General features: G+C 42.7%; 2 protein-coding genes and 1 pseudogene across 2 annotated transcripts in view; 2 read left to right on the top strand and 1 right to left on the bottom strand.

Annotated features, from left to right (window-relative positions):
- Nucleotides 1-20,108, bottom strand: part of SAB (HYPERSENSITIVE TO PI STARVATION 4) — a 161,686-nt gene that overhangs the window by 82,409 nt on the left and 59,169 nt on the right. Inside the window, exon 13 of the mRNA XM_087389961.1 lies at nt 19,166-19,284. Within this exon, the coding sequence (XP_087246087.1) occupies nt 19,166-19,284 (119 nt within the window). The remainder of the gene's footprint in view (nt 1-19,165; nt 19,285-20,108) is intronic.
- LOC147891284 (uncharacterized) lies at nt 849-4,170 on the top strand. The gene is made up of 3 exons (XM_087389764.1): nt 849-1,011; nt 3,370-3,975; nt 4,121-4,170. The coding sequence occupies exons 1-3, from the start codon at nt 849-851 to the stop codon at nt 4,168-4,170; spliced, it is 819 nt and encodes a 272-aa protein (XP_087245890.1).
- Nucleotides 14,167-15,447, top strand: LOC147891283 (uncharacterized; annotated as a pseudogene).

The raw sequence follows: 20,108 nt of genomic DNA, 5'->3' as shown, positions 1-20,108 counted from the left end.
ACATCATTTACTGGCTTTATTCTCATGCCACTGCACAGTGCTTGCTTGGTGGTGGGTTGTCAAGAACCTGGACTATGACTCGCTCAGTGAGACAGGGTTGCCCTCTTAGTTCCTTACTGTATGCCATTGCTACCCATCCGTTACTCTTGCATATGGACTATCTGGCAGATACAGGACAGCTTCATGGTTTGCAAATTCCAGGGGCACAGTCTTTTCTTGCACAGGCTTATGCTGATGATTCATTCTTCATGCCAAGGAATTCTCAAAGTGATCTTTCTCGTTTGATGCATACACTAAATGATTTTGGCATAGCTGCTGGACTGCATATCAATTTTCAGAAATCAAAACTTCTAGCTTTGAAAGAAGCTGATTGGCATGCACTGTTTTGGCCAGGCCACATTATCTCTTCCCTTACTATTGTCAGACATCTCGGATACCCCATTGGCTGGAATATTACTCCGCAACAACAGCTCAAATGGGTGCTTCAAAAGATCAACAAGAAGCTGGAATACTGGCATTTGTCCACTTGGCCTCTACATGTTCGACTCCGGATAGTACAGTCCATCATTATGGCATATGTGCAATTTTATTTGCCTCTTCTTCCTTGGTCTTTCAAGCATTTGGCCTCTTATATGTCCCAAGCTATGGAGATATTTTGGAAAAGCAAATCTCTTAAAAAAGCTTTGCGACTACTACCTATGCAGTCTATTTGTTCACCCAAGACTCATGGGGGGCTGAATATTCTCAATCTCCAGGTTCATATGTTGGCAAGAAAGAGCACTATGATTGCTGATTTTTTTCAGCAAAAACAACCATGGGCTATTATGTTAGCAGCTATGTGTGGAAACATGGCTTCCCATGCATATGGGCATTGGATTACAGATCACTGGGAAGCAGTTTTATCTACCTTTCAGGGAAAAATTCCTGGTTGCCCTGTTTCTACTGCTTTTCTTCATGATTGGAAGCGAATTCTTTCATATGCAAAATGGACAGGTGCTTCCTCTCATCATGGCAATTCTTTTCGATTGGAAAGCATCCATTGGAGCAAGGTGTTTGCATCGCCTCTCGCTTTACAGGCACCTATCAAAGCATATAATCTCATGAAATTGGGCATAAGATTTGTTGGTGATGTTGTGGATCAACAAGGCTATACACTTTCATTTCCACAAGCTTGCAGGACATTCTCCTTGGGTCTGCATCATAGATCCATTTGGAGAACACTTTCAACTATGTTGCAGCCATTTGTTCCGGTTCCTCCACTGTTTGCACAGGACAGATTAATGGACTGGAATTTGACTTCCATACCTCCTGCTACACATACACTCTCGATACACAATCTGACCTCCTCGAAGGTTTACAGATTTCTTCTTCCACAGCCATGGATTGACAAGCATGCCAACACTCTTTGGAATTTGGATAGGCCTTTATCTTGGTGGCAATCCCGTCTCATGAAAATCTGGAAAACCAAATTGCCATTGAAACAGAGGCTTTTCTTTTGGAGATGTATAGTGGGAGCCTTTTCCATTGGGGTGAAATTGGCAGCTCGCCGCATTGCTTCTCCTTTCTGCCCCCGTTGCTCTCATCCCCGCGAGACAGTTCCTCACTTATTATGGTTTTGCCCGCACTCTCGCACATTGATCACTCATGTTTCTCATTTACTGCGGCTTCGGTTCCCTTCTATCAGATTTGGGAAACTTTTCTGGATGTTTGGATGCTGCTCATCTCAGATGTCTCCACTACTCCTTTTCTTTCATTGGACTCGCTTTTGGGTATTATGGACCATCTGGACACAGAGACTGCATTCTAGGATGGGTCAACAGTTTCCTCAGGCATATATTTTCTTCAGAATGTCCCTTAAGCAGTCTTTACATGACAGTCTTGCTGCAAGGGATTTGGATGCTACTTGCCTTGAAGTGTTCTCTACTTGTTTTTGAGTTCTTCTATCGGGCTCTCTTTCGGAGTTTTTTGCTAGTGTGTGGGAGACTTCCCATATTGTAAATTCATGAGCATATAAATACAATGGATTTTACCAAAAAAAAAGTGTGTGTGTGTGTGTGTGTGTGTGTGGACGACTGGAGACCCATCACTTTGATGCCGGTTATATACAAACTGATTGCCAAGATGTTGGTACATCGGATAAAGGATATCCTTCATGAAGGCCTTCATCCCAGGCAATATGGTTTTGTTCCTAGACGGCACATACATGACAATATCTCTAACACTATCATCGCAATGGAATATGCAAAATATTCAGAACAGGATGTGTTGGTCATGCAGGTGGATGTGGCTAAGGCTTTTGATACAGTACAGTGGGATTATGTTTCTCAAATCATGTTAAAACTTGGTTTTGGGCCAAATCTAGTTAATGTCATATATTGGCTTTACTCAGATTCCACTGCTCAATGCTTTATTGGTAATCATTTGTCTGCGTCTTGGACTCTCGAACGCTCAGTTCGACAGGTCTCAGTGCTTTGCTCTATGCCATTGCTTCACACCCTTTGCTACTTTATATGGATCACATGGTTGATACTGGACAGCTAGAGGGGCTTCAGATTTCTGCTTCACGCCCCTTCCTTGCACAGGCTTATGCAGATGATTCATTCTTCATGCCAAAGAATAGTCCTTTGGAGATTCGCCTCTTGATGGATACCCTTTCAGAATTTGGGCTGGCAGCTGGTCTTAAAATTAATTTTCAGAAATCAAAACTCTTGCCACTCAAGCATTGTGACTGGCATGCTATCTTGTGGCCAGGCCAGATTGTTTATCCTGAAAATATAGTAAGACATTTGGGCTATCCCATTGGCTGGAAAATCAGCAATAAGCAACAAATGTCCTGGGTGGCAAACAAAATTCAGAACAAATTAGAATATTGGAAGATCTCCACTTGGCCTCTGCATGTACGGCTTCAAATTGTCCAGTCTATTGTTCTAGCTTATGTCCAGTTCTATCTTCCTCTATTACACTGGTCATCTCGAGATCTCACTTCCTTTATGTCTCAAGCCATGGAGATTTTTTGGAAAACAAAGCTTCATAAAAAAGCTTTACGGCTGCTCAAAATGGATTTGCTCTGCTCACCAAGAATGCATGGTGGTTTGAATATAATCAACATCAAATTTCATGTGTTGGCAAGAAAGATCACTATGCTCAAGACTTGTTTTGAACAACAGCAGCCTTGGTCTATCATGTTGGCAATTTTGTGTGGACAGATGAGCACTAATGTTTATGGACACTGGCTAGTTGATCCATCGGAAGTGGTGCTTGGCAAATTGCAAGGTAAAATCCCTCGTTGTCCATTCTCTAATTCCTTGATTCAGGACTGGAAGCAAGTACTCTCTCACATCAAATGGTCTCCCCATCCTGCTTCTTTAGCTTCTTCACTCAGAATGGAAAGTATCCATTGGAGTGCTGTCTTTTCCTCTCCCCTTGCTGTTCAACAACCCATCAGAGCTTACAATCTTATGAAAATGGGTATCCGGTTCATTGATGATGTAGTGGATATGCAAGGAAATATTCTCACTTTTCCAGTAGCATGTCGACGATACAATTTGGGGATGCATAATCGACCCATTTGGAAAGCTATTGCTGATCTCTTACTCCCTCTGCTTCCAATTCCGACATTGAATGTCGGAGACAGGCTTCAAGATTGGCATCTTTGCTCTTCAAATACAAGCATATCCTCTAAGCCTTTGAATTTATTGACTTCTATACAGGCTTATCGTTTGATATTACCTCCTCCCTGGATTGCCCATCATGCTAATTCTCTATGGCATTTGAACAAGTCTTTAGCCTGGTGGAAAGGAAGATTGCATTTGATATGGAAATTGAAAATGCCTTTGAAGCAACGACTCTTTCTATGGCAATGTATTGTTGGTATTCTTCCAGTAGGGGTGAAATTGGCTCAAAGAAGGATAGCTTCGCCCCTTTGTCCAAGATATCATCTTACATCTGAGAGTATTCCGCATTTACTGTGGTTTTGTTCGTATTCCAGAGACCTCCTTGACAGAATCTCCTTTTTCTTATCTCTCAGATTCCCAGCTCACAGGTTCTACAGGTTTTTCTGGATATATGGCAAACTATCAGCTTCTTTATCACAATATTCTCTTTTCTTCCACTGGATTAGATACTGGGCTTTATGGACCCTCTGGTTACAGCGCAATCAAGCATATCTGAATTCTCCACTTCAGCAGCCATATGAGTTCTTCCGAGCCTCATTGCGGCAGTCTTTATATGATGCCTTACATGAGGAAGATTTAGATCTTTCTTGTATTCAGCTTTTCTTTTACTGCTTTTGATGGATAGGGCTTTGGCTCTCTTTTGAGCTCTGCCCAGATGTAAATGAATGTATCATAATATAAGTATCTTGGTTTTACCAAAAAAAAAAAAAGTGTGTGTGTGTGTGTGTGTGTGTGCGCGTGTGTGCGTGTGTGGTTCCCCTCTGCAATTTCACGTACACAGCCCGGTACCTTCTTCTTACAGGTTTTTCCGTACGTTTGTCCCCTCTGTGCAGTTCCATCCGTACAGTTCCCGTACTTCCTGCCGTACAAATCCTTGGAGTTTTTTGGGCCCCGCTGTCTTCTCTAACAGTCTAGTATTCCAGCCTAAATTTTACAATTCCCTCTACTATCTCCTTCCCAACTATACTCTTCTTTATCCTCTCTGATGGACTTCCTATGAATATTTCTTTGGGACTAGTTTTTTTTGGCTTTCACTACTCTTTTACAGGTACTTCATTCTCAAGCTCCCTTTCTTTCAAAGTCATGGCAGAGTATTCATATGAAAAAACGTTTCAAAAGGAGCACTCGGCTCCCTGCAAGAAGCAAAAGCAGGTTGAGGGTGAAAATGACCCGATGCATGAGACTCTTGAGGCTCAACTGGTATATGATGTAATGCATGAAGGATTTGCAGATACGAGAAAAGAGTGGAAAGACTCGGTTCCTTCAATTGGCCTCATGGTTGAGGTCGATGAAATTGTCGATCCAGTCAAGGAATATGCCAAGAATGCAGTCATATTATTTTTTCCAGGCCGGATGCCCCCTGCTGCAGAGATAGGCAACTGGCTGACACGCACATTGGCTGGTTCTTTTGTTCATAAAGTACACTATGCAGCCAGGGGAGCAAATGGTGCATGTCTTGCCATGGTCTCCCACAAGGGATTTTCAGGCTTTAATCCGACACAGATGCCCGGTTTGGGTTGAAGCTGTTGATTTCTCCCAATGTATGGCCTCGCTTTTGCCTAAAATTGCAGCATCTTTAGGTAAAGTGGTTTGCCCACCACGGCCAAATGGCAACTCAAACAGATTTTGCATTCTCTGGGATACTGACAATCCCACACCGGACTCTTATTCAGTCACAGTGAATAATGTGAACATGGGAAGTGCTTTTTATAAACTCAAATGGGGTTTATTTGCAGGGGCCTGTTTTGAATGCAAAAAGTTTGGAGACATGGCTTCACAGTGTCCAATGAATCAACATAAAATGCCTCGTGCCACTTTGCCAGTTTCCATGCCTACTAAAGATGTTCCCACTCTAGTGGCCAACAAAAAAAAAAGCAATAGACAGCCTGCTGGGAGTCAGGATAAAGGCAAAGCTCTAGTGGCTCCCAATGAGAATCTCACTTCACATTCACCTCCTGTTATTCAATCCTCAACCAAAGGACAGCAACCTTCAACTAATGGCTGGCAAAGTCCAAGAAAAGTTATTTCTGCTCGAAGAATTCCACCCCCCCGCACTTGGAATGGTGCATCTTCTAGCGGAAATACCCCAGAGATAAATACAGGAATTGGGATTACATGGGCTGCAGTAACAGCCAGCAGAACACTCTTCCCTGAAGAAGAGGTTGCTGCTTTGCTGTCTACTTCTCAGGCGGCTACTTCTTCTCAGGGGCGAGGCCTCGACCCTGAGATAGAAATGCAAGGCTGACCTCATAAATTTTGCTGCTGTAAATAATTGTTACATTACTATAAATACCTGTATATATGACTGCTCACATCAAATGTTTTACACTCAATGTCCAGGGCATCTGTGACAGTAGGAAATGGAAATCTGTGTGGCTGTACATCAACAGATTTCAGCCTGACATAGTGGCATTACAAGAACACAACCAACATATTTATGCAGGCAAGACAGGACACTACTGTGGATATGATATTTTCTATGCTGGGGAGCACTCTTTCTCAGGAGTTGTCCTTCTGATCAAACATGAGCTTCAACCAATCATTGCATTAAATGACAACAAAGGCAGATGGCTTGTTCTCCAATGCATTATTAGAGGAGAGGTGTTTGAATTTGCTTCAGTTTATGCACCTCAGTCCTCTAGAGAAAGAACTGCAATTTGGGATGCCATGCAACAATATCCGTGGAGATATCATGCCTACATATGTGGAGATTTCAATAATGCTCCACAACAGGGAGACAACACCTCCAGACATGACCATATGTTATCTCCTGAAAGGCATGCATGGTCTCAACTACTTCTGCATCTGGATCTGGTTGACCTTTGGAAGGAATTACAGCCTTTGTCACCAGGCTACACTTTTCAACATAATGCTCTTTCTGCCTATCAGGCACGTATGGATCGTTGGTATAATATTGCTCCCCAACAAAATGGCGATTTCACATGCAAAATGTGGATTGACTATGCCTTTGTTCATTCAGACCATGCACCACTATGGTTGCGGTTATCTTTTCATAATATGCCAGATGATAGATTACCACACAGGAGACATCTAATCATAAATAATAGTTATTTGCAACATGCTGATTTCAAGGCAATGTTTATTGAAGCAGCTCATTGTCTCTCCTCTAGCAGCCATCTTCATGTTGATGGTGCCTGGGATTCTTTTATTTCTAAAATGCAAGCGGTGATTAGAGCTTATGGCAAGTCTTACATGAAGACCCTGAGGGAAACCATTGCTCAGGCCAAATCTACTCGTCAAGACCTCACTGAACTCAGTCATCATCGGCCATTGTCCATGCATGAGCACACAACACTATGCCAGGCCAGACATTGTCTTAAGCTAAATGATCACAGGAAACTGGCAAAATGGGAGACTAGAGCAAGACAAAGAGCCTTTACAGATAAAGGCTGCTCTTCCAAAGAATTTTTCAAAAGTTTACATCAGAGGAGAATCAAAACAGAAATTTGCGGAGTGCTTATGCCAGATGGATCATGGACTACTTCACGGTCACAGCTTGCTTCTGTTTGTGTGCATCATTTCTCTCAGCAATTTGGCTCTGCAGTTCCTCCCTCGCAACAGATTTTGCTTGCACGAAATTTACTGTTGCAACATGTTTCTCCTATCATTTCCCCTACTCAAGCTTTGGAATTGGAGGAACCCTTTATTGAGAGGGAACTGTCAGATGCGATCAAATCATGTGGCAGATGGAAATCCCCTGGATGGGATGGTTTAACAGTCGAGTTTTTTCTAGCATACTGGCCTATTTTGAAGCATTCATTGCTATATATGGTGAATGCTGCGTGGCAAAATCAGAAAATGCCGGACACATGGAAGAGAGGTCTTGTTAAACTCCTTCCCAAAAAACAAATTTGTGAGTCTTTGGCAGATTGGAGACCTATCACTCTTATGCCAGTAATTTACAAAGTCACCACCAAAATGATTGTCGATCGGCTAAAGGGGATTTTACATGATGGGTTGCATCCTGCTCAATATGGCTTTGTCCCGTGCAGGCATATCACCGATAACATTGCTAATGCCTACATTGGAATTGAATATGCCAAATACACACAGCAGGATGTTTTGTTATTGCAACTTGATATTGCCAAAGCCTTTGATACTGTTCAGTGGGATTTTATTTCATCGACTATGCAAGCATTGTTTGGCACAAAAATGCAGCAACTCATTACTTGGCTATATCAAGATAGTGAAGCTGCCTGCATACTCTCAGGCGATATTTCTCCATCCTGGACTCTTGCTTGCTCTGTCAGGCAAGGATGTCCCCTGAGTGCTTTACTTTTTGCCATAGCCACTCATCCACTGCTTCAATATCTGGATCACCTCTTGGACACTGACCAGTTGCACGGTTTGGAGATTCTTGGAAGTCGCAGCATGATTGCTCAGGCATATGCTGATGACTCATTCGCTGATCTGTCCATGATTATGCATGCTCTTTCCACATATGGTTTGGCTGCTGGCCTTCGGGTAAATTTTCAAAAATCAAAATTGCTGCCGTTACATGCACAGGAATGGCACAACCTTCTGTGGCCTGGAGAAATTGTCCCCGCTTCTCAATTCATTCGACATCTTGGTTATCCTCTAGGCTGGGGACTTACCCGTTCACAACAAACTGATTGGGTGCTAGTAAAGTTAAGGGCAAAACTTGAATATTGGAAGCTTGCAACTTGGCCATTACATGTTCGTCTGCGAATCACACAATCCATTTTGATAGCATACATACAATTTTATCTGCCTCTCACTATGTTCACTAAGGCACATCTGATTTCATTTATGTCAGCTATCATGGAAATTTTCTGGCGTTCAAAACATGGCAAGAAAAGTCTCAGATTACTCTCTATGCATCGTCTCTGTTCTCCAAAGATGCACGGGGTCTGAACATTCTAAATATTCACATGCATTTACTTGCTCACAGAGGAAAAATGATGTTGCAGTTTATGCAGGAGATCAACCGTGGGCTTTAATGATCCGCTCTCTCTTATTACATATTCATACTTCCGCATTTGAGCATTGGCAGCCAACTCAGTGGGATTTCATATTTGGCTCTATCCAAGGCAAGATCAGAGGCTGCCCTTTTGTCTCTCGTCTGCTTCTTGATTGGAAACACATCTTATCCCACTTGGAATGACATGGCAGGGACTCTCTGTCGGGCAACTCTTTGAGGGTAGAGAATATTTTTTGGTCTAAAGTATTCCACCCTCCGTTGGCCATACAAGTACCCAGACGTTCTTATTTTCTCTCCATCAAAGGCATTTCATCTGTGGCGGATGTACTTCAAGATGATGGCACAATTTTATCTTTTTCTATGGCTGCTCGCAAGTATGGTTTGGGAGCTCACTATCGTCCTTTATGGCATAAAATTTTAGCAATGCTCCAACCGTACTTGCCGGTACCTCATTTGGAGCTTCAGAATCGGCTTGAGGATTGGATTTTACGCTCTCCTTCCTTATACGTCCGTCCTTTGAAGCTCTCACATATCACAGTGTCATCACTGTATAAAGTGTTATTACCTCCACCTTGGATTTCCCACAGAGCAAATACTATTTGGCATATGGATCGCCCAATGAAGTGGTGGCAAAAAATGCTGCGCCTCCTTTGGCATTACAAAGTCCCTCTTCGACAACAGCTTTTCCTATGGCGAGTTCTCCTTGGCATTTTTCCATCCGGACAGTTACTCGCACACAGACATATTGTTTCAGCTGTTTGTCACAGATGCAGCACTCTACTGAATCAGTGTTTCATATCTTTTGGTCCTGTCCAAATACTTCTGATCTCATTGCTCTCATCAGACAGAGGCTTCGACAGCGATTTCCTACTGTTACTTTTGGCAGAATTTTCTAGTTGTTTGGCTTTCATCCGCAGAGATAGGGTTTTGATTTATTTTTTGTATGGGTGCGCTATTTGACCCTATGGACTTTATGGATGGACAAAAATCATAGAGTCTTTGGTGATCCACTATTTTCATCTTTTCTTTTTTTCAAACGATCTTTGCAACAATCATTCTATGATTGCTTTCAGACTCGTTTGATTGATCAGGATGTGTATACAGCTTATACTGAGATCTTCAGTTGAGTAGTAGCTACTTCGTTTTTGAAGTAACTATGAATGTAATTATTCTACAGCAATAAAAGATTTCTTCCCACAAAAAAAAAAAAGTGTGTGTGCACAGAGTGTGTGTGAAGAGCATCGAGAGAGAGAGCGGGCCTCTGCTGTTCACCCTTGCCAAAGCCCCCGTGCAGTCGCCCTTGCTGACCGTACAATCGTACAGCCACCGTACGTTTTTCGTATGGCCGTATGACCACCTACGCCAACGTTAGCCTACCTCTGCGCAGCTTTGCACGTAGCTCCCGCCTCTCTGCATCGTCGTTTTTTTTTCTACAACTTTTTTTCCGTACGTCCGTACAGCTCCCCTTGTGTCTCCCTACAGTTTCACTTTCTCCCGTATAGCCACGCCCGTACAGTCTGCCCTTTCCCGTACAGCCTCTTCCGTACAGCTCCGCTCTTTTTCCCGTACAATCTTCTCTTTTCCGTACAGCCCTGACAGTACCATCGTACAGCCTGGTTTTGCCCATACAAACCCGTTTCCTCTCCATACAGTATCAAGTTCTTGCTCTCGTGCTTCTCTGTACCCTCCTGTGACTCGCTTGTTTCTGATTCTCTACTCCTCCATACAGTCCCTCTTGCCTTGTCTTCCTTCAATCATGGCTTCAGGTTCGGATGTTAGTACATATGCTCGCAAAGAAAGAACTGCAGAAGCTAAGCACCGCTCTTCACAGCCTGCAGCACAAGATGATGAACTTACTATGGAAGCTCAATATGTGTTTGATACCCTCAAGGATGACTTTCAGCAGTCACGACAGGAATGGGGCAAACCAGTTCCATAGGTCACGTACAAATTGAAATTGCCCTCCCTTGTGAATCCTCTCAGGAAATTATCTCAAACTACGGTTATAATTTTCTTTCCAGGAAGAATCCCAGCAGCCAGTGATATAGCACAGTGGATTAAGTCCATCCTTGGAGGATGCTTTGTAGAGGGAGTATATTTTGCAACAGAGGCTTTTATGAGGTGCATTTATCGGATGCTTTATGCAAGCAGAGGTTACTTGAGCTTTCTCCCCTCTTTTATGGGAAGCAAATGGTTCATGCTATGCCTTGGTCCCCAAACAAGGATTATCAAAGCCTCATACGACATCATTGTCCTGTATGGGTTGAGGTTGTTAATTTCCCAGACTATATGCACGAAGAATTGCCTGGCCTGGCTGCTACTTTGCGACAGGTCATTTGTCCTCCACGTCCTATGGGAAACCGCAACAGGTTCTGCATTCTCTAGGACACGGATTCACCTACCCCTCCTTCTATTGCAGTGGAAGTTGAGGGAGTGCAATTGGGAAAAAAGTATTTTGATATGAAATGGGGGGTGTTTGCAAGAGCTTGTTTTGTCTGCACAAGTTTGGGCACCTAGCCTCTGAATGCCCAATGGTTCTACATCAGCCCCCTCCCAATGCATTACCACCCCAGACACGGGAAAAAAATGAGAATTTGCAAGCTAAGACAGCAAATAGAAATGGAGCAAAGAATGCCAAACCAATCAATCAGGTGCAATCATTTGATGGAAAAGGAAAAGAAAAAGAAAAAGAGAAGATGAAGGAATCTGTGGGAAATGATAGGGATGGCTTTCAACAGCCTAAGAAGGTGGTTGTATTGAAGCAACGCCCCTTTCAATCTCGTCAATGGGATGCCTCTTCTCCCACACCAGGACAGGCTTCCACTTCAGCTCCTGTCCTTCAAAATTGGGTGGGGGTTTTGAAGAAGGGCATCCCCATATGTGATTCTGAAGAAGGGGAGAATGTTATATCTTTCATGGACCATGAAGGCATGCAGCCCATGCGGGCAGAGGCTTTGCCTCTCTGATATCTTGTTTTCATATTTATACCTTTCTGTATATATCTCTTTCATGCATCAAACACTTAAGTGCTTTACATACAATGTACAGAGCCTCTGCAATGTCTCAAAGTGGAGGCTTTTCTGGAATTATGTACATAAAATGCAGCCCGATGTTGTTTGTTTACAAGAGCATAATCAGCACTCTAAGGCTGGTCATCATGATTACTTTGGCGGTTATGACATATATTATGCTGGTACCACTACCTACTCAGGTGTATGCATAATGGTCAGACATGAGCTGGAGCCTCAGTTGGCCTCCAATGACAGCAGTGGCAGATGGATGGTCATACAATGTAATGTCAATGGTGATATTCTTGAGTTTGCATCAGTTTATGCCTCCCAAACCTCTGCCATGAGGGCTTCCTTATGGGATTCTTTAAGCAAATATCCATGGAGATCTAATGCATTTATCTGTGGAGATTTAAACAATTCTCCTCTACCGAGAGATAACACCACTTCAAGATCTCATATGTTATCATCGGAAAGGCAGAAATGGGATAGCATGCTTCTTTCTGTGCATGCTGAAGATTTATGGCTGCTTCCCCAAGGGTCAGTGACTGGATATACTTTTCATCATAATACATTTACTACGTACTGGGCAAGGCTTGACACATGGTATTTGTTTTACCCACAACAATATTAGCCCTCATCTCCTCATCGATTTCTCATTGGGCTTGTCAACCATGCCCCATTATGGATGAATCTGCAACTTGGTATGCCACTGGATGATTTGCGACCTCTTTCCAGTAGATTACTGCATGTTAATTAGGCTTATCTCCGACATCAATATTTCCAGCAAATGATCAGACTTGCCATTCATCCCTTGCCTTTGCATGCCCAGGAGGACATGGATTATGCTTGGGACAGTTTTGTCTCTCGTATACAGAATGTCATTAGGGAGTATGGAAACTGGCATATGACTAAATGGAGGAAAGAGGTTAAATGGGCAAAAAGGACAGCACAACAATCGACTGAATTTTCACATTTCAGACCTCTCTCTCAATCTGAAAATGATTCCCTTTCACATGCTCGGATCAAACTGAATGATAATGATCAGAGGAAATTGCACAAATGGCAAATTAGAGCAAGAATGAAGCCTCTCATGGATAAGGTCTGCTCATCAAAAGCCTTCTTCCAAGGCCTGCATGCTACTCGAAAGAAAAACTCATGTCTAAGGGTAAGGAAGATAGATGGCTCTTGGACGCACTCTTTCTCTGATCTCCAAGATGAATGCCAAAATTATTTCCAGCAATTGTTCTCTGCTCCTGGTTCCCCATCAAATCAAGTGACTGATGCAAGGATTGAATTTCTTCAATATGTTTATGAAATAGTGGAAATGGATGATGCACTAACATTGGAGAGACCTTTTACTGACACAGAACTTGATAATGCATTGTCCCACCTCAGCAAATACAAGTCCCCTGGTTGGGATGGTCTAACGGTGGAATTTTATATTTCTTTTTGGGATGATCTGAAAGATGTCCTTTTGCAAATGATCAATGTTGCCTGGCAAGAAAATCACTTGCTGCCCTTTTGGAAGCATGGCATAATCAAACTTGTGCCCAAAAAACATCTGTGTGACCATATGTCAGATTGGAGGCCTATTACTTTGATGCCTGTAGTTTACAAACTCATTGCCAAAATGATTGTGTATAGGCTTCACGGGATATTGAATGCAGGCCTTCATCCTCATTAGTATGGGTTTATGCCGCGAAGACAAATCCATGACAATATCTCAAATGCATTGACTGCAATTAAATATGCTAAGTATTCGCATCAAGATGTGCTCATATTGCAGGTAGACATTGCTAAGGCATTTGACACTGTTCAATGGGATTTTATCTCTCAAGTCATGACAAAGTTGGGCTTTGGTCCCAAGATAGCAAATGTAGTTTATTGGCTTTATTCTAGCTCTACTTCTCAGTGCATTCTTGGGGGTCATCTATCTCGATCATGGACATTGGGGAGATCAGTTCGACAAGGCTGCCCTCTTAGTGCTCTCTTCTATGCTATTGCGACCCATCCCCTCTTGATGTATCTTGATCATCTTACAAACATAGGACAAATGATTGCTCTTAAAATCCCTGGGGCTGCATCTTTTTGGGCACAAGCATATGCTGATGATTCCTTCTTTATGCCACAAAATTCTCCCTGGGAAGTTCATATGCTTATGACCACCCTATCATTGTATGGATTAGCAGCGGGATTGCATGTCAATTTTGACAAATCTAAATTGCTTCCCCTGAAACAATGTGACTGGCATTCTATTCTCTGGCCAGGTCAGGTGGTGCATTCCAAAGATGTAGTCAGGCATTTGGGATATCCTATAGGATGGCATATCACCAGGAAGCAGCAGTTAAAATGGATCTTTCAAAGACTTCAACATAAACTGGAATATTGGAAAATTTCTACTTTGCCACTTCATGTCAGGCTCAGAATAGTACAGTCCATTGTAATGTCCTATGTTCAGTTCTTTTTGCCTTTGTTACATTGGTCCCCCAGAGATATTTCAGCCTTTATGTCTCAAGATATGGAGCTTTTATGGAGGACAAAAACTGCTGTGAAAGCATTGAGACTGATGAAGATGGAAATGGTGTGCTCTCCTAGGATGCATGGTGGACTTAATGTTCTCAATATAAGATATCATGTACTTGCAAGGAAGGCGACTATGCTCCGTACTTTTTTCCGTCAACAGCAGCCATGGACTTGTATGATAGCATCCATGTGTGTCAACATGAGGACATCTGCTTATGGCCATTGGACTACTGATCATTGGGAGGTTGTCATTGGGAGATTTGTAGGGAAGATACCTGGCTGTCCTTTCTCTACTGCTCTGATACTTGACTGGAAACAAGTACTTTCTAAGGTCAAATGGACTCCCGATAACTGCTCGGGGACAAACTCGATGAGGAAAGAAAGTATTCATTAGAGTATCATCTTTGACATTCCACTTGCTTTACAGGAACCTGTTCGGGCATATAATCTCATGAAATTGGGAATTAGATACATAAATGATGTGGTAGATGATCAGGGCTATGTCTTATCTTTTCCTCAGGCCACTGCTTCCTATGCATTGGGAATGCATCATAGGTCGATATGGAAGAAAACTGCTGATTTGTTACATCCTCTTCTCCTTGTTCCTCCTGTAGCTGGCACAGACAGGCTGATGGATTGGCAATTGCAACCCTCTGCTACATGCTCTCATCTTGTTCCTCTGCCTGTCTTGACTTCCATCAAAGCCTACAGGCTTCTTCGGCCTGCTCCATGGATTCAGCAATATGCTAATACTCTGTGGCATGTCAGGAAGCCCCTTTCATGGTGGCGGAAGAATCTCCGGATATTATGGAAGTATAAAATGCCTTTGAAACAAAGACTTTTTCTTTGGAGATGCATGACCGGCACTTTGTCAGTGGGAATCACACTTGCCAAACGTCACATTGCACCATCCACATGTTTACGATGTCGAGCTCCTTCAGAGACTATCCCTCATTTGCTTTGGCACTGCCTGTGTTCTAGGAACCTCCTTCGAAAAATTTCAGATCATCTTCGGCTCCGTTTCCCGAGACACAGATTTGGGAAACATTTTTGGTTATTTGGCAGATATATGAGGTCTTTGTCTCACTATTTACTATTTCTCTCATGGGTCAGATTTTGGGCTCTTTGGACAATCTGGAATGAGCATAATTTGGCATACTTGGGTCGCCAGTCATATGAATCTTTCCGAGCCTCATTGCGGCAATCCTTATATGATGCCTGCCATGAGGGTGATATCCATGCTTCTTGCATAGAGCTTTTCTTTTTATGTTTTTGATCTTTGGGATACTCTCCATTTTGGAGACTTCCCATCTTGTAAATTTATGAGAATATAAATACACTGGATTTTACAAAAAAAAAGTGTGTGGCACGTAGACACATTGCTCCTGTTGTATGTCGCAGATGTTTGGCTTCTCAGGAGACTGTGCTTCATCTATTCTGGTTTTGCCCGTCCTCCCGTAAGTTCCTGGATTATCTTCGACAGTGGTTGAGAACGAGATTCTCGACTCCTGCTTCTAGGAAATTCTTTTGGCTCTTTGGTTTTCATCCGCGCACTCAGGAGTTTGATCTTTTCTTTGTTTGGGTTCGTTATTAGGCACTTTGGACTTTGTGGATGAATAGGAATTGTAAAGTCTTTGGTGATCCAACATTTTCTTTATTTTCTTTCTTCAAGCATTCTCTGCAACAATCTTTTTTTGATTGCTTGCAAACTCGCTACATTTAGCATAGACAGAGGTTTTCAGCTGATGTAATTTCTAGCTCCTCGCTTTGAGGTGGTTTTTCTTATAATATAAACAATCATGGCTTTCACTAACAAAAAGTGTGTGTGTGTGTGTGTTGATTCAGCAACGTGTTTGCGCACGCTTTCCTTTTGCTACATTTGGAAAGTTTTTTGGCTCTTTGGGATTCACCCGCAATGACTGGAGTTCGACTTATTCTTTGCATCGGTCAGATGAGTCCACCTCTTCCATGTTTTTTTACTTTCGCATCTCACTCGAGCAATCACTCTATGATTGCTTGTTTGTTCAGCAGATAGACTATGCTGTCTACTTGTCTTATATTGAGATTTTTTGATTTTGTATTGGCTGATCTCTACTTTGGAGACAGTCTTTTTGTATTATAAAGCTACATGGATTTCTCTTTTTTTTTTTTAAGTGTGTGCGCGCCCGTGTATGTGGGTGCATGTGGGCAGGGGAAATCAAGCCTGGAGAGGCTAAGGATGATGTCAAGAAAGATGAGGCAATGATTCCCTTGGAGCCAAGCATCGATGGCAAATAGCAAGAGTAATGTGTCTGCCAAACAAGAGTTGACCAAAGGGAATAACCCAAAGCATCACCCACCACAAGAAAACCTATTGAGCAAGAGGAAATTTGCAGCTCCAAAGTTGCTGCACTCGTTTTCACCACCATGCACCCGCGCACGCACACACATACATACACGCATGTGAATGATATGATATCATATCATTAATGCCCGTTGGAGACCCAAAGGATCTATAGGACAAAGGTGAGTCTAATGAAAGGATCTATAGGACAAAGATGAGTCTAATGAAAAATTATATGTTGCAGCTCTAAAAATAGTTGTCAACAACAATAGGTCACGTGTCTTTACTCCAATGTGCCTTAGGCTTGGTAGGTGAGATGTGTGTGGTATTCGTCCCCTACGTCTCTGATGGGCAGAGGTTGCAAACACAATCCTCCAGTGGCATAGTTTTCCATCTACTAATCTCTACTTGGAGCTCATAGGAGCTGGTTCGTAGTTGGCATATTAGCTTTCTGTAAAGAGAGTGATGTACTCGTTGAGATATTATTGGCTCCCATAGGGCAGCATTGGGCCGATTTCTGTTTTGTAGAAGGCCATCTTCTCCTGCCATAGTTTGCCTATGATTTTTTCAGTTACTAGTTCTCTAATGTCAATCGTTGCATCCTAGAGTTGTGATGTGTCGAACGCCTAAATATCCCAGCCACTCTATTCTTGTTTTGTACCAGCCTTGCGTTTGGTTGCTTCCATTGCTTGTGGGGGAGCTTGTCCTTGTGCAGTTTTGCTACTGTATTGAGATATCTGAGTTTTGGCATAGGCCTTCCCCTTCTCGTGATAGCATGCCCATTTCAGCTAGTAAGGTGGGCTAGGGAGTTTGGACCTTGATTCCTAGCTCTTCAATTGAAAACCTTTGTGCTCTCTCCACACTCTTCCACGAGCCTCTAGCACCGAGGCTTGGCATCCATAAAGAATGACGGTCTGCACTAGTCTAGGTATGAAGATTTTTACATTTTCCAATTCAAGATGTTGTACTTGTTGAATTTGCTTTGTAGGCTGAAAAGTGCCTTCATTTCCCGTATGATTCTTCTCTCCACACACGTGTTATGATCATAACCTTAGTCTTTGCAATGTTACTTACATGCTGGAAAAGCTCCATAATTCATGTAAAGCATCCAAGTGTCTTTGTAGTCCGTGTTCATCCTTTGCAAATAGGACAATGTCGCCTGCACATAGCAATAGGTGTGTTATATACTTTGCAAGAATCACCTCTCTTTTTTTCCTAGTTGCTGTTTTGGATTCCCCTTCCCTTATTGTTTTTCCTTCTATTATTGCTGAGTTGTAGGCCACTCTATGGGCTACCCATTGGTGCCTTCTATTCTTTGGTATGTGCCTTGTAGGCTTAGATATAGGCAGTTAGGACATATGGTACACTTAGTAGTACATGTACTAGTTAGTTAATACACTTGGTACTACTAGGACACCCTATCCGACGGTTTTGTTATATTGGGTGTACTTTGTACTTTTCATGTCATTGCAGCAATTCATTACAGCAATACGGTTTGCCCCATTGCTTCCACCTCCATTTGCTTCACTGCTTGCCCTAGTCTACAGTGGTATCAGAGCAGGTCAGGGTCACACCCCTCAGCCATTTCCAGCCACCCCAAGCCCTCTAGTGCTCATTGCCAGCTGTTTGGCGGCCTATTCGTCTGCTCGGCACATTTTCCAAGGCACAGCTGCACGTGTCATCACCCAAGGCCATTTTGGATCTTTCCATCTCCGGAAATCACCTTTATGGTGCTGCTGCTGCATAGCCGACTACCTTCTAAGGTACATTTCCAGCATTTCGAAGTATTTGAAGCCACCTACAAGTGCTGCATTTTGACCTGGCTTTGCATTTCGAAGCATCTACAGCCACCAACTAGCTACTGCAACACCTACATGAGCTCTAGACCAGCCGCCTTTCACATTTGTGGCCTACTGCTGCATTTCGGAGTGCCCTAAGTGAGCTGCTTCTGGAGACATTACTTTATTTGCAACAAGGAACTCTCTATGATTTAGGAGCACTAGATGAAATTGAAAGGGAGCAGAAGAGTAATGCATATGTCTGTTAGAGTACCTTGCTAAAGCATTTTTGCCCTCAAAATTCGAAGCATTTCTCATCTATGTTTTATATAGGGCCGCCGGAACACTTTCTGTCTTTTATTCATTTCCATTGCCGCTGGACCCTTTCTTCCTCTTTCCTGAGCCGCCTTGCTGTCCTTTGCTGGCTGCTGCAATTCGAGGTGCCCTAGGTCAGCCGCCTTGCTGCCATTTGCTGGTTTCTCATCTCGGGCTGAGAGTTCTTCATCCCTGGCAGCTGCTGCATTGATTACAAGGTCTTCTCTTGCTGGCCTTCACTTGTGTAAGCTTCTACTTGTGCCCAATCCTCTTCTCCTTGAAGGCCCACTACTCCTTGCACTCCCCGAGGTCATTCTCAGCTCTCCTCTTCACTTCCTCTCTCTCTCTCTCTCTCTCTCTCTCTCTCTCTCTCTCCTCTCTGCTCTCCGTTTCCTCTCTTCTTCTCTCTCTTTCTCTCTCTCTCTACTTACATAATCAGAAATGAACAGTAAGTGCAAGCTCAATATACAACAAATCCACGTTATTATTTATAGATTTTGACATAGACCAACATGCTGAGTGTCTATGATTTCTCTAAAAGAAAAGAGTAAACTCAATCATGAGAAAAGGATGCTTACTTTGGGAGCCTTGCAAGAAGCAAATTGCTGATAATATCGACCATGACTTGAAATTGACGAGAATTCATAGTGGCTGTAATATTTGGAGAATTAAATGACAATTCCTTAAGTGGCTTCACCTGCACAGACTATGCACAGCAGCCATGGTTGGAAAATCAGGACATTAACTTAAGTTGATGACAAAGATTGAGTAAAATTACATTTTCTTCTTCTCTTTGATTTGACTATCTAAAACAAAATTGATTGTGCACAAATCTTTAGACATTCCAACAATCCATAGCCATCACAAGCCTTTCAAATTATAATCCTCTATCAGGCCACCTTTACTGTGAACCTGTCAATTCTCTAGACATTCCAATCCATAGCCATCACAAGCCTTTCAAGTTATACTTTTCCCATCCAAAATAATTGGCAACTATTGCAATTACAACCACATTTTGCAACAGCAGTTAAAAGAGTGCAGCAGAGAAATCTCAGTAACAATTAAAGAAGAATCAACATTGATTACCAAGAGCTTGGTTACCCCCCGTCACTCCCTCCCCCCCCCCCCAAAAAAAAAAAACAAAAGAGACTCTAAATAATCAGCACATTTCGCTTCTTTTTTTTCTTTTTTTTTTAAAGGCAAAAAAGAGACGTCTATTAAGTAAGAAAGAAACTCGCTAGAGGAAGCTCTGTGCGGAAATACAACATGCTAAGCATGTAATAAAAAACACCTCAAAAGAATGAGGTAGAAAGAAACCAAGACTGAGGCTGAAAATGCCAACTCAACCCTGTAGAAGTCTCAGCAAGGAAGGGAGAGTCTCTCCAATCCCTGAGAAAAGTAACTCTCCTAGAGGAGGCTGCTCAAGAGGATCCCTGCATGGTCGCCCATATGGCCATCAGAGTGTGTACTGTATCTATCCAAGTACTGGCCAAGATCTTGAGCTATAGGCTTCTCAATCTC

This window comes from Dipteris shenzhenensis, chromosome 18, assembly GCF_047967505.1.
Source record: "Dipteris shenzhenensis isolate YYH24624 ecotype China chromosome 18, Dip_SZ_1.0, whole genome shotgun sequence".
Lineage (NCBI taxonomy): Eukaryota > Viridiplantae > Streptophyta > Polypodiopsida > Gleicheniales > Dipteridaceae > Dipteris > Dipteris shenzhenensis.
This window is presented reverse-complemented; position numbering and strand designations above follow the sequence as displayed.